The sequence below is a fragment of the Haliotis rufescens genome, unplaced genomic scaffold (genome assembly GCF_023055435.1).
Source record: "Haliotis rufescens isolate VD_foot unplaced genomic scaffold, xgHalRufe1.0.p SCAF_13, whole genome shotgun sequence".
In the NCBI taxonomy this organism is placed as follows: domain Eukaryota; kingdom Metazoa; phylum Mollusca; class Gastropoda; order Lepetellida; family Haliotidae; genus Haliotis; species Haliotis rufescens.
The window spans coordinates 32,638,668-32,653,544 of record NW_025963813.1 but is presented as its reverse complement, the minus strand read 5'-3'; the positions used below and the strand labels follow the sequence as shown (position 1 = coordinate 32,653,544).

General features: G+C 40.9%; 1 protein-coding gene across 1 annotated transcript in view; it reads left to right on the top strand.

The window, feature by feature from the left end:
• LOC124118163 overlaps positions 1 to 14,877 on the top strand; it is a 101,982-nt gene that overhangs the window by 41,459 nt on the left and 45,646 nt on the right. The window contains exons 40-52 of the mRNA XM_048394677.1: positions 15 to 200; positions 2,211 to 2,396; positions 2,803 to 2,988; positions 4,562 to 4,747; positions 5,362 to 5,547; positions 6,340 to 6,525; positions 8,689 to 8,874; positions 9,340 to 9,525; positions 9,905 to 10,090; positions 11,531 to 11,716; positions 12,528 to 12,713; positions 12,935 to 13,120; positions 13,400 to 13,585. Of these exons, the coding sequence (XP_048250634.1) occupies positions 15 to 200; positions 2,211 to 2,396; positions 2,803 to 2,988; positions 4,562 to 4,747; positions 5,362 to 5,547; positions 6,340 to 6,525; positions 8,689 to 8,874; positions 9,340 to 9,525; positions 9,905 to 10,090; positions 11,531 to 11,716; positions 12,528 to 12,713; positions 12,935 to 13,120; positions 13,400 to 13,585 (2,418 nt within the window). The remainder of the gene's footprint in view (positions 1 to 14; positions 201 to 2,210; positions 2,397 to 2,802; positions 2,989 to 4,561; positions 4,748 to 5,361; positions 5,548 to 6,339; positions 6,526 to 8,688; positions 8,875 to 9,339; positions 9,526 to 9,904; positions 10,091 to 11,530; positions 11,717 to 12,527; positions 12,714 to 12,934; positions 13,121 to 13,399; positions 13,586 to 14,877) is intronic.

Below are 14,877 nucleotides of genomic sequence, written 5' to 3'. Positions count from 1 at the left end.
TTTTCGTTTCCAAGATTGCAAGCTGAGCTGCGCCAATGGAGGGGCCTTGGACAAGGAGAAGTGTGAATGTGCCTGTGCTGGTGGTTACCGAGGTGCCGACTGTACACTTCCCCCGTGTAAGACGGACTGTGTCAACGGGAAGGTCAACCAGAAGAACTGTGCCTGCGAGTGTAGCGAAGGCTGGAGTGGCCCTAAGTGTGGTAAGTATGGCAAATGATGATGCATTCTGATTTTCAAACTTTTGGTATACTTGCAGATGTCGGACCAAACATACCAGGATTCTATGTATAAAAGTTTAACAATAATTTTTTGTCCTTCGTAACGTATTATTGATCCATAAATGTCTTCTATGCCACGGATTATAAATAAAAAAATTAATGAGCACAACGTTCTTGGGGGACATCTTGCCCCTTTTTATCAGGCGAATGACAGGGTGGGAGAGCATGACACATCAAGTCTGTTATGTACTGCAGCCAAGGACGTTAAACTCTGAACCACACGGTGCAGACGGACAACCTAAGCGCTCAATACTTTAGGAGCGCCTGGGTCGTTTGCTACTGATAGTCTTTAGAAAATAACAACATACTGGATAAGAATGAAGATGCACCAACTTTGTTTCCCTTTTTGGAAAATATTTGTTTAAAATTAGTCATGAGGGTAAGAGTCTTCATTACCCTTTGTTTACCCAATTATAGTCTTTGTACAATTTAATGCTACTGTAGCTTCAAAATATGTTTCAAAAGATTCTTGATTATGTTGCTCTGCATGGCGTCCCTTATACTGTCAGATATCACATTAAGGGAGAATCGGCTGGTTACATGGCACTCCTGTGGTATTGACCATTGAACCTCTCGAATACTGGTTTGCCTGGTCCAGCCTCATCTGAAGCAATGATTATAGCAGGGAGAGTTGCCACTGCACCGTTAATTAACATACCTAACTGGAAATGATCACAATCAGTTTATACAATGACATATTTGTCTTTGCTTATTACCCAAGTAACACAGATAATATTTAAGTTTAATGCAGTGTTGATACAATTGTTATTCACTGGCTTTTGAAGAAAGTAAAGCCATTATAAGATACCATATTACTCCTGTGTGCCTTGTCCTCATCACATACTAGCATCTAGATACATAATAGTGCAAATTTCCAAAATTGTAATAACAGATCTAGAATGCAACTCTATTTTGAATGGGGAAAAAAATCGCTGATCTGGAGAGTATAGTTAGCACATCGACTAAACACGGTGTGGTCACCTCGTTTCAACTGGGACGTGTATGTCTAAAATATAAGCAACTAACTCGTTCCCTGGCCATTAGTGTATGTGATTGTCCACAACTTATGTAGATGTTGGATAGAATTCAAATTTTGCTGTGAGTTTCATTGGCGTCATCAACCAAAAACAATATAAATAAATATTGCAACTGTTAAAGAACGTCTGAAAACAGACATGCTTGATAAGCAGTTGTTTGAAGCAATTTACACCAATGATAGAAGCTGCGATCATGACGTCATGATAGTCAAGCTGAAACATTATTCAAAGTGGCCTTCAGCCACACTCGCTCACTGCAATGAACTTACAAGTAGTTTATGGCAATGTACACACATACATTTATGGATAACTGAAAGTTAAAAAGGCTCCACTGACCCTTCTTCTACACAGCATATCAAGGCAGGACGGGGTACCTTGGGTATCGCTGTTTAAAAGTGATTTGGTGTTAAAAAGAAAGTGACGCAAATAACCGCTTCCGTGGCCAAGGGTATACAGCTTTGTACTGACAAGATGGTACTTGTTACCATGCCTGGCGCTAAAAACAAGGACCGATTGTCTCGGAATAAGTAGACTATCTGTGGTGGGGTATCCATGTTAAACGGCAGAAAGGTACTTCCGGGATCTAGAACTACATTAGACTTGCACGCACGCAGATCACAATGCAGACCCAAGTTCAGTCCATTTCGTTTTAATGTACATGGAGCCTAGAAATACGCAAACTTTCACCGGGACCTGTGTATCAAACGAACGAACGAAATGCAATTCAGAATTTGAATTGTGCTTTTGTTTTTGTCTTTTTCGCCCTGAGTCTACACATGACAAAACAGAACATGATCAGATACTAGTGTACATCAACTAGGAGATGTATGAAAAAGTAACAATTGTTTGAAACGTATAAATAAATGCCAACACATGCATAGTATTGTCATTGCAGACTGTGAACTCAAATGTGCCAACAACGGTACCTTAAACAAGGACACCTGCCAATGTGCCTGTACTGGTGGCTACCGCGGAACTGACTGTGCACAACCTCCCTGCAAGACAGCATGTGTCAACGGGAAGGTCAACCAGAAGACATGTGCCTGTGAATGCACAGAAGGCTGGACTGGTCCCAAGTGTGGTACGTGTTAAGTTTGGTGTTTCTCGGATACAGTGTCTGGTTCTTAAATCTAACCTTTTCTAATTTGTTTCGAAAAGAAACTTTTGGAATGACTAAAATTATATACCTGTGGACGTTTGGGCAATTGGCATTTGAGACTGCCAACTTGCTTGAAAGAACCGCGGGACCTTAGACAAGTTGAAGTGCCGTTTCATACATGCATGACAGAAATTTGATAGTTTGACCTCTAAAAATACTTTTTAGCCTAATCATTGTGTTAGGATAGGCCAGATTAGGTAGATTTGCGAAATAGTTATTTCCCTATGATTTGTGTTCATCAAATGAAGCCAGAACAAAACTTTGTAGCATTTCCGACGGTATTTTAAGCCTATTACAAGGGATATTAAGGAGCTGTTTAAATTTTCAGATTGCAGTTTAAAATGTGCAAATGGAGGAACACTTGACAAGGACAAATGCGAATGCACCTGCGCTGATGGATACAGGGGTGCAGATTGCACCAAGCTTCCATGTACGACGGTCTGTGTCAACGGGAAGGTCAACCAGGAGAACTGTGCCTGCGAGTGTAGCGAAGGCTGGAGTGGTCCTAAGTGTGGTGAGTAAAGACGTTTTGGAGTGGACCGACTTGTAAGTTGTGACAAGTGTATTTACGATCTTTACTTTAAACTTTAAAGAAATTTTGAATGAAATTAAATAGGTTACAAACATTATTCTAGATATACAATGAACACTTTTTGTAACCATACAGTGTAATTACAAGATTACATTGTGTACCCCAGTACAGATTTGTTGACATGGTATTTCCGGTGTTACTCATTGCCAATGACTGTACGTGCTCACGGTAATGTCTCTGCGTTGGGGGCAGAAACATCAAAACTCATTATAGCGTGTATAATGCGCACCCCCTTCTACACAGCAGTTGGTTTTTTTTGGAAAAAGGTGCGCACTATACTCAAGAAAATACGGTAGTTACAATGTGATCTTTCATAGATTTCAAGAAAAATCATGAAGAAAAACACAATGGAAACTATGAAAGTAGTAAGTAATACGCTAGTGTATTCCCAAATTGAAACAATGTTAACCCAGAAATCCGTACGTACATTATGACTTTGTGTGTAACCAACAACCAACCAACTAACAAATGGAATACAAACAACAAATGTATTACGAAATTAACTAGGTTTACAAATCAATACAAGTTACTGCACAGCAACTACAATATCAGAACACAATAGTGGCAGTACAATATTCAATGACAGTATTTGATAATATGGCAGTGGTCAGTATCAAATACGAAAACACGATGGTGATAGCAAAAGTCAGTGGTAAAAGCATGTGCACCTAGGTGCGACAGTGGTCAAGCTTCCGAGAAGGGCCGAGGCAAGGAGTGATCTTCACACGAAAGCTGGTCTTTATGTATTGAAATGTGTTAGATATGAGTGACAGGCTCTTGTCCCCATATTTACAGTCTAACTAGCTTCTGGAAATTTCTACACAGTGCCATCTCATCACCATATTCCACATGTTTCCATAACACTATCACAGTCCATGGTATTCCATTCCGGAAGTTTACACATCACACTAGCATCTAAATATAGGAACTTCCACAAAACTGCTTACATTAAATAGTACTAAATTCCTGACTACTAATCACTGTCAAAATACAATACAACGAGCTTCTACCGAATCTCAACAGAAATAATGTAATACAGTTACAATCATTGTGTAACAATAAAGTACACTGCCACCTAACAGTATATAGAATTCTATATGGGGCTAAAAAATAAGTCTTGGTTCTCAGGCACTGCCCAGATCATCATAAGGTTCATTGTACGTTTCGTTTGTTTCCATTTTCATTTTTTGTGTGCATTGTGTTTAAGTATTAGGATTTTGGTATATATTTTTGAAAATGGAAATAAAAAAACAAACATGCTGCAGACATTATGATGATGCGGGTGGTGCCTGAGAACCAAGACTATTGTTTTTTTCGCCTGGACTTTGGCATTGTATTCCCATACTTAAAACATACATTACCAAGACTTTACAAAGAACATTCATTTTGATTTTCTACTGCGCTCCTGCACATAAATGTTTGTCAAATTAACAATGCTTATTGCAGTCTGAAATCCGAACGATAGTACCCAATACGAACCTTATCTTTGAATCAGATTGCAGTCTTAAATGCGCCAATGGAGGATCGCTGGACAAGGAGAAGTGTGAATGTGCCTGTGCTGGTGGTTACCGAGGAGCCGACTGTACGAAGCCGCCATGTAAGACAGAATGTGCAAATGGAAAGGTCAGTCAGGAAACCTGTCTCTGCGAATGTACACACGGCTGGACTGGACCCAAGTGTGGTAAGTTGATGGGCGGAGTTTTTTAACAAAACTGTTCAGTTGGTCCTCTAACTCTATAGTTACCATTTGCAACCTCGTTCTTATATGAATGAGAAAACCGACGGCTTTTTTATTCATACCTTGTTACCATCACTAATACTACTCAAAATGTTTGACGTGCACGCAATTATTTCATGTCATATGAAAGAATCGGGTGTCCAACTTCTATTGAGTGGTATTGAGTATGAAATAGCCCCATAAGGATCAGGGATAGAATAGGTCTTCAGCAACCCATGCTTGCCGTAATTGGCAACTATGCTTGTCAGAGGTGACTAACAGGATCGGGTGGTCAAGCTCGCTGACTTGGTTGATGTAGATCCACGCAATCGGGATACGATGACATGCATGTATGCTCATGATATCCATCACTGGATTGTCTGGTCAAGGCTTGATTATTCAGACCGCCGTCATATAGCTTGAATATTGCTGAGTGCAGAATTAAACAACAAATAAACGAATCGGAATGAAATGATATATTTCGATTTTGATTTATTCATACAACTGATTTCTATGTGCATGAGCATCAGTGTCAACCTAAACTATTGTGGAATAAAGATTGTTTTAAAATTATGTAGATTGCAACCTTAGCTGTAAAAACGGAGGAACATTGAACGAAAAAACATGTCAGTGCGCATGTACTGGCGGCTACCGTGGGGCCGACTGCAGTCTTCCTCCCTGCAAGACAAAATGTGTCAATGGCAAGGTCAACCAGAAGAACTGTGCCTGTGAATGCACAGCCGGATGGACTGGCCCTGCCTGTGGTAAGCATAGTTGTATTGCAAATAGTAGTAAATAGGCAGGTGAATAATTGACTTACCTTCGCAAGTGTTTGTGACGGTGCCACCGGTACAGCATGTGCTCACTTTTGCAGAGTGTTGGTGGGGTAGCAGAGTGTTGGTGGGGTAGCAGAGTGGTGGTGGGGTAGCAGAGTGGTGGTGGGGTAGCAGAGTGGTGGTGGGGTAGCAGAGTGGTGGTGGGGTAGCAGAGTGGTGGTGGGGTAGCAGAGTGGTTAAGTGTTCATCCGTAAAGCCAAAGGCCCCGATTCGATTCCCCATATGTACAATGGATGAAGCAATTATTGGTGCACATCCATACTGATGGAATATTGCTGAAAGCGGCATTAAAGCAATACTTGCTCATCTTTTCGCGAACACCTTGTACCATCACCATCTCATAAGGCATGTCTATGATATAGTGTGATCTTACAATGTTCTCTGCTTTTAGCAGAGATTTATCATTATGAACAGTTTTATTGCCAAGCAGAACGATTAAACTGACTGGCACTTTTGCTGAGGATCAGGATGTTGGTGCCCTTAAGCTGTATGCTTGATAAGCAGTTTTAAATGCTTGGAGTGACAATTTTGGAAGATATTGCGAATCATGTCGTCAGCATTGTCATAAGGGCATTATCAGGCGTTACAGACGTAGAATACCAACGGTATCTACAGCTGTAGTTTGGGCTCACGAATGCTGACCTTAACAAAGGATTGTTATCGCTTTGTATATCATTGTCCAAGAAACCTGCTTCATGGCACATTACATTTTCGTTTCAGATTGCAGTCTTAAATGTGAGAATGGAGGTACGCTTGACAAGGAGAAATGCGAGTGCAGTTGTTCCGGAGGCTACCGCGGAAATGATTGTACCCTTCCACCATGCAAGACGGATTGTGTCAATGGCAAAGTCAACCAGCAGAACTGCGTATGTGATTGTACGCAAGGTTGGAGTGGTGCGAAATGCGGTAAGTGTTCTTAAGTGTTATCATTTATGCCCTCATACTGTTGGCACATAATTTGATGTCGTCCTTGATGCGTGCATATATTTACTTCATTTCATTGGAGGGGGCACGGGTGGCCCAATCGTCTAAGGCTCCGCGATTCGCTGTGCAGAGTTGCGTCCCTTGGGCACACCTAAAACCTAAGATTGTGGGTTCGAATCCTGGTTCGCCCCGATTGTTTCTAGGTTTGTCAACACCACAGCCATGCTCGTGGGTTTTGCCGAAGTGGTAAACGTCTGATACGTGCATCACTTCGGGCTTTCCTCCCACTTTAAGCTGTCACGCCATGATATAACTGGAATAATGCTAAAAGCGGCATTAATTCCAACTCGCTCATTTCATTGGAACAAGCCAAATTTCATGTGTTAGCATTTGATCACAAGTCATGGGTGTGAGATCCTATCACAAGTTCAAATGTTTAACAGGATTCAGGTGCACGTTCCAAACCTTCCTCACAAAAGTACTATCGGAATGCTGGAAAGATCCTTTTTGCCCGTTAAAACAAGATAGAATGTTTCACAGTATATCACGGTAGTTCAGTCAATTTACAAGGAGAAATAGTTCAGTCCAATGAGGGAAGACTAAAACGGAATATAGAAATATACGCGTGCAACTCTGCTATGATAATAATCATGTAGTATTTACAAAACATCTAATCCACAAAAACAAATCTGTCGGAGAAATTCAAGATGTGCATCTTAGAAAATAAGAAAATGACTCTGCACTTGTCGACACTGCTCCCATAATGCATGTTGCATTACACGTGCGTAGCCATGGTACACGACATGGAGTCTGTATACAAGTTATTTACACTTGAAATGGAAACCATTTATTAGTTTAGATAGGGTGAATTACCGAACTTGTCCAAGCTCGGGGGCTTTCATACCAACAAATCTACGGTATGATACATAAAACAAAGTTGTTGTCTCAAAACCAAAACCGGGACGTAAAAGGATACTAGACTGCTTTGATACAGGGGTGATTAGGCGTACAGTGTACAAGCTTGGAGCTGATGGTATGCCAACTTGTAGTAGATTACGGGAGGAAATTAAAGAAACAATTTGTTTCCTGGACTACATTAATTATTGGTCCATATGAGATGGGTAATCGATACACTGCACGTGGCAATGACAGCAGTTTTCAGGTGAAATATTCCGTTCTGTCTGTGGTCACATTATCAACTCACCGTTCATGACTATCACAGTCAGGGCTTCCAGATCATTATCGGTCTGTAAATAACTGAGTCTGGACCAAACAATCCAGTGATTGATAACATGAGCATCGACCCACGTGATTGGTATCGATGACATGCATCAACCAAGTCAGCGAGCCTGACCACCCGATCCCGTTAGTCGCCTTTTACGACAAGCATAGTCGCCTTTTACGGCAAGCATGGGTTGCTAAAGACCTATTCTACCCCAGATCTTCACTGGCCGGGTAGCCTAGTGGTTAAAGCGTTCGCTCATGCCGAAGACCCGGGTTCGATTCCCGACATGGGTTCATATTGCTAGAATATTGCTTGAAGCGGCGTAAAACCATACTCACTCAATGAAATACAGTAACATGATTATCTTGAGACCACGCCCAACTCAGATGACATTAACACCTGTGAAATCACCTCAGAACAGGTGTTAGGTAATTACCTCAGTCTGTAGGCCGTTTCATAGATGTATGACAGAAGTTTGATAGCTTTACCGCTAAAAATACCTTTATTTTAGCCTTATCGGTGGCTTATCGATTCGCTGTGCAGAGTTGCGTCCTTTGGGAACGCCAGGATCCTATGATTGTGGGTTCGAATCCCGGTTCGGCCTGATTATGTTTCTAGTTTTGTCAGCACCATACCCGTGCTCGTGGGTTTCACCGAAGTAGTAATTGTCTGAGACCTGCATCACTTCGGGCTTTGCTCCCACATTAAGCTGACACGCCGCGATATATAACTGGAATACTGTTAAAAGCGGCGTTAAACCCAACTCACTCACTTAGTTAGGATAGGCCAGATTAGGTAGATTTGCGAAATATTTATTTCCCTATAATTTGTATTCATCAAAAGAAGAAAACTTTCTAGCATTTTCCGACGGTATTTTAGGCCTATTACAAGGGATGTTAGGGAGCTGTTTAAATTTTCAGATTGCAGTTTAAAATGTGCAAATGGCGGAACACTTGACAAGGACAAATGTGAATGCACCTGCGCTGGTGGATACAGGGGTGCGGATTGCACCAAGCTTCCATGTACGACGGTCTGTGTCAACGGGAAGGTCAACCAGGAGAACTGTGCCTGCGAGTGTAGCGAAGGCTGGAGTGGCCCCAAGTGTGGTAAGTATGGCAAATGGTTTTACATTCACATTACCAAACTGAGACCTCAAGTCATTCAGAACAGCTTTTAGAACTTCAGGGACCTTAAGTACTTGCCCTTGGTGATGTTTGACCTGGGCTCAGATGGAACAGCAGCGCAACTAGTATTTGTATAAACATAGCAGAAGGAACATGTATTGACGTTGCAGATTACATTTCGCATGGAACCTGTATTCATTTGTGCATTTCTCAAGCTCTTTTTGGGGGGGTAAAACTGAACGAACATTATTTCATGTAGTTAATGTTACAAGCAATTCTGCGAAACTTTCCAAAGTGTTGCCATGGTATGGAGAAGAGATGTAGCTTTTTTTGGTATTTATTGGATATTTATTTGTGTGTAAATACTCCATTTATCACACATGACGTATGGTTGTAGCAGTTGTGCTTTCTACTTCTTCGAATCTAACAGCATGGTGTTAATTCCAGATTGCAGCCTCACATGTTCAAATGGGGGAACTTTGGACAAGGACAAGTGTCAGTGCGCATGTGTAGGGGGACACCGTGGAGCGGACTGTACCAAACCTCCGTGTACAACCGACTGTGTCAACGGGAAGGTCAACCAGGCGAACTGTGCCTGTGAATGTAATAAAGGCTGGAGCGGGGCAAAATGCAGTAAGTTATTTAGAAGTATAGCCTTTATTTGGTCGTGTTGCATAGTTTACGTAGATTGCCCAAGCACTCGCATTCCTTCAATACGTATCCGAGTAAAATGACTGAAGTATCTTTTTATTGCTTGGAAGATGAAAAGCACAGTGTCTGGTGGCATTGGTTGGGTAGTGTGATCAATGGTAACACATTCATTCATTCGGATATTGTATGCAAGACTCGCCTTTCTGTGGCATTTGTGGGATATAGGTTTGCGTTCACAAATTGAAACAGCAATGGAAGTTTTAATTGCCTCGGCCAACTCTTCCATGAATAGTCTTTAACAAGTGTCTGATGCAGACTGCATGACTTCCATATAAATGCAATATGTGACTTTACCATTTAGATTGCGGTCGTCAGTGCGGCAATAATGGCACCTTGAATGCGGACAAATGTGAATGCACGTGTGTTGGTGGTCACCGCGGTGTCAACTGTACCAAGCCTCCATGTACGACGGCATGTGTCAATGGCAAGGTTAACCAGGAAAACTGCGCCTGCGAGTGTACTGCTGGGTGGAGTGGTCCCAAGTGCGGTAGGTGTTTATACTTACTACAAACCAGTGTGGTTTTTGCCTCTGGCATGTATTCCTTGGATTTAGTAGCTTAAAGTAGTATAAACATGTTCAATATATACGGTCACACCAATGTTTAACCCGCATCTGTGTCAGAGAATAAAAACCTTATGGTTACTTGAAGGATTGCAAATCATTGCATCTCTCGCTGACAGATTTTGTCTGTATACAGTAAACTACATTTATAACGAACATTCTTATAACAAACTGACCGATATAACAAACTCATTTTTTAAGTCCAGGGCATTTGTTTTATATATAATGTTTATATTCTTATAACGAACTACGGTTATTATGTCTCCCCCAGAATGGAGGGAGACATATTGTTTTTGGCACGGTTCCCGTCGGCGTCGGCGTCGGCGTCGGCGTTTCCACCGTTTCCGGACCATAACTCAGAAATCGTTTAATATTTTTTCGCGAAACTTTGTATACACATTAACCCAGCACTGAAGTGGTGCCTTTTGCTATTTAGAGATTTTTGACATTTTTATTTTTTCTTGTTTCCATGGAGATAAGTTGAACATAGGCTCTGAATGGGGGTAAGCTTTGTTTCCTGACCTTAACTCAGAAACCGTTTAATATTTTTTCGCGAAACTTTGTATACACATTAACCCAGCACTGAAGTGGTGCCTTTTGCTATTACAGTTTCCATGACATCACATATGTCATTGTGTAGAAGACCTGCAGAGTCAGATACACGGGCAATTACATCACAGAGACTTTCCTTTGTGCCATATAACATTGCTACATCATTTCTGATATGTTGGGGATATTAATATATTTGTGTCCAAACTCTATTAGTACTTTAAGTGGATTTTCTACAAATACTTCAGTAACAAGAAAACTGCTACTTAGATGACTACACTGTCAGGTGGGTAAATGATTGAGGGATTAGTGGTGTTGATTAGACGCTGAAGTGGTGCCCATTAGTTGTTTGAAATTTCTAGTTCTTTTTTTGTCTCTGTTATTTAGTAATGGAGGGTGGGAATGAAGAGATGGGGTTAAACGTGAAGTAAACGAATGAATGGGGGTTAGGGGAGTGGGGGGAGACATATGTTTTTACGAGTAAAAACACTTTCTAGTTACGAACTAAAATTAGTGGTCCCTTTGAGTTCGTGATAACCGTAGTTTACTGTAGTCCTCAGAAGAAGCTAAAGAAACCTGATTCTGTCATCTATCCTGCCAAGACATTAACTATAGTAATATATGAACGAATCAGGGTTGTCCTTAACTTTGTATGAGTAGTATATAAAATGTTATAAAATGGACGCTCCCATCACCATGCAGATGACTCTCATCACAAGGAAACATTGTCCATGCAACATAAAGTGGCCACTAGGTAGTAAGGTTGTTTCGTTTTATAAGGCAAATTCTGTGCTGATAGATCACTTCATTTTCAAGATTGCAAGCTGTCATGTGCAAATGGAGGAAAGTTGGATAGCACTAAGTGTGAGTGCGCCTGTGCTGGTGGCTACCGAGGAGCTGACTGTAGTCTACCACCGTGTAAGACGGAATGTATCAACGGGAAGGTCAACCAGACGAATTGTGCTTGCGAGTGTACAGATGGTTGGACTGGCCCAAAGTGTGGTAAGTGTCATTTTGGAATTGCTCTATTGGAACCTGGTATCATTTTTGTTAGAGGCGGGATCGGGTGGTCAGATTCGCTGACTTGGTTGATGCGGGTCATCGTATCCCAATTGCGTAGATCGATGCTCATGATGTCGATCACTGGATTGTCTGGTCTTGATTTTGGTTATTTATGGACCGCCATCATATAGCTGAAATATTGCTGAGTGCTGCGTGAAACAACAAACAACATATAGGGCTGCTTCTTCAGACTGTGACATGGCTAAGGTATTGGGCCCCAAAGCCAATGAGAATTGCTTCTACACTCACAGCTTTCCCTGGTCTTTGTATTACAGGCAGCAATGATATTTCTGCCCAGTGAACACTTCAACGGTGATCAAGAGCGCCTCCGTGGTCTAGTGGTAGTGCCCGCCCGGAGAGGGAAAGGTCTGGGGTTCGATCCCCGGCCGTGTCATGATGAAAGACGTTACAAGATGGTACTTGTTAACCTGTCTGGCGCTCTGCATTTAGTGTCTAAAACAAGGGCTGGTTGGCTCGGAATCGGTATACTGTGTCTGAGTGGGGTTAAAGCATGGTATCTCGGTGAGCCAGCAATATAAATTGGCATCAGTCCGGACTAGTACAAGCGCACGCACGCACGCCGCTATATAAGTGCAATAATCTTGAATGAAGCGTTAAACATTTCATCTCACCTCACCAGTGGTCATACTTAATGATTAAGTACGTGAATAACTGATTTGGTTTTATCTGATCCCTGTGTTTGTGTAGTTGAAAGAACTTGTATTTCCAACGTTTATTGCAACTATTACAGATTGTGACCTCAAATGTGCCAATAACGGTACCTTAAACAAGGACACCTGTAAATGTGCCTGTGTTGGTGGCTACCGTGGAGCTGACTGTGCACTACCTCCCTGCAAGACAGCATGTGTCAACGGGAAGGTCAACCAGAAGACGTGTGCCTGTGAATGCACAGAAGGCTGGACTGGTCCCAAGTGTGGTACGTAGTTTGGTTTTAAAAGGAATATTTCTGTAAAGATTAAAAGAAAGGATCTGTATACATGAACTGCATCAGTCCAATTCGAAATCTGTATTTCTTTTGGGGAATATACATAGACTTGATTATATGTAATAAAAATCGCTACTTTTGAGGGGGACATTTCTTGAAATAACCACAAAGTCGCTATTAAAATTTTAGCTATGTATTTTTATCAATGCCAGACTGCAAACTCATCTGCAAGAACAACGGAAGCTTGGACAGTGCCAAATGTGAGTGCACGTGTGTTGGTGGTCACCGTGGTGCTGATTGCAGCAAGCCTCCCTGTACAACGGTCTGTGTCAACGGAAAGGTCAACCAAGACAACTGTGCTTGTGAGTGTACTGAAGGCTGGAGTGGTCCTAAATGTGGTAAGTAATATTTAGGGAAGACCTGATCTGATGTGATATTTATGCAGTTTTGGTGTAATTTCCATTCATTTGGAAGGGATTATGTCATTTGTGAAAGTAAAACAAAGCCTTTTTAATGAATAGGAACTGCATCGTATTTTACGATTTGGAAAAGGGACATCAATCAAACGATCACAATTTAACATAATAGAAGTATTCCCATAATTATATTCTGTAACTCATTTACTGTTTACTATTAACGTAAATGATCAAAAACTGTTTCAATCCCTTTTGATGTAGATTGCAGCTTGAAATGTGGGAATGGAGGAACCTTGGATAAGGAGAAATGTCAGTGCACCTGTGTCGGTGGCTACCGAGGAAACGACTGTACTCTTCCTCCATGTAAGACGGATTGTGTCAATGGCAAGGTCAACCAGAAGAACTGTCTGTGTGAATGTACAGAAGGGTGGAGTGGTGCAAAGTGTGGTACGATTCTTTGCATAATTTATGAATATTAATTGTTTTTGGCCAGTTTATTAATCACATACGTACAGGACCAGTAAGTTACATGGAAGATGTTTAGAACCTTGACAGGTTGGAAATTTTCCATGGAATTTATGAAAAAATGGCCATGAAAAATTTCGAATTCACAACTACATGTCAACAGCTGATGCCCTGCTGTATATCAGGTAAATGTCACATGAATTCAAATTGGTTATCACATGACAACACTTGTTTGAAAAATTATTACCAATTTGGAATTTAGGTAATTTGAGTCTCCGCCACCTTCTTAGCATTTATGCTAAAATATAGCATGATTATTTGTATTTTCTCACCAATGACAGTTTGTCATGTTGACCAATTCATGACTTCCGAGATACTATGGTAATACAAAAGAATCAGGTGTGTTGAGTAGTATATAAACTATTTGCTTAAAGTGTAAGATTGGTGTTGAAGCATCTGATAGTTTGTTGTAATTATGTCAAGGGTATTTTTGGTGACGTGTGGTCCCAAAACATTGATTGTGAATGCAGGACTGGCTCTGTGAATTCATGCGTTTGTCATGTTGATGTTTTCATGACTTCTGATTTCTTTTGCATTACCATTATCTCTCGGGTGTTTTGGGTAGTATATAAACTATTTGCTTGAAGTATAAGATGTGGATATCTGTGAGTTGTCAATGTATTTCTTAATGACTCTCAATGTACAATTGGTATCGCTACTCATGCTTGACAATCACCACCTGAAAACCAAACTTTACTTGTTTGAAAAATGCACTTAAATATTGGTGTCACAGGAATTTTTGTCGTTGAGTACATATTCTTACGATTGCAACCCTAGCACTAAAGTTGACATTAAAGTACTCACGGAAATGAAAAAAACCCTGTTTTTTCGACCTCAGATCTTGAATAAATGCAGTTAATATACAAAATATGTAAATATTCAAACTAAATTAGTACTAATTGGGCCGTGGCACAAATACAGCGTATCAAATGTTTTTATGCCTTTTTACACGTAAAAGTGTGTAAAAATGTGAATAAAACAGACTATTGTGAACAGGGCATAACAAGGTGTAAGTATCAAGCTGACCTATGACACCTTGACGACAGATGAGAACAGGTGCATAATGCCTATAGTCTGTTTCTGCTATGTCAATTTGGACTTAGTTTTATTTTTGAATGTTGAAAGTGCCGACAAATTACCTCCTGTAAAGTACATTTTGTATTGTTCACTGAGATCAAACTAGCAAATCCAGGCTAGTACTTTTCGAGTTGTTT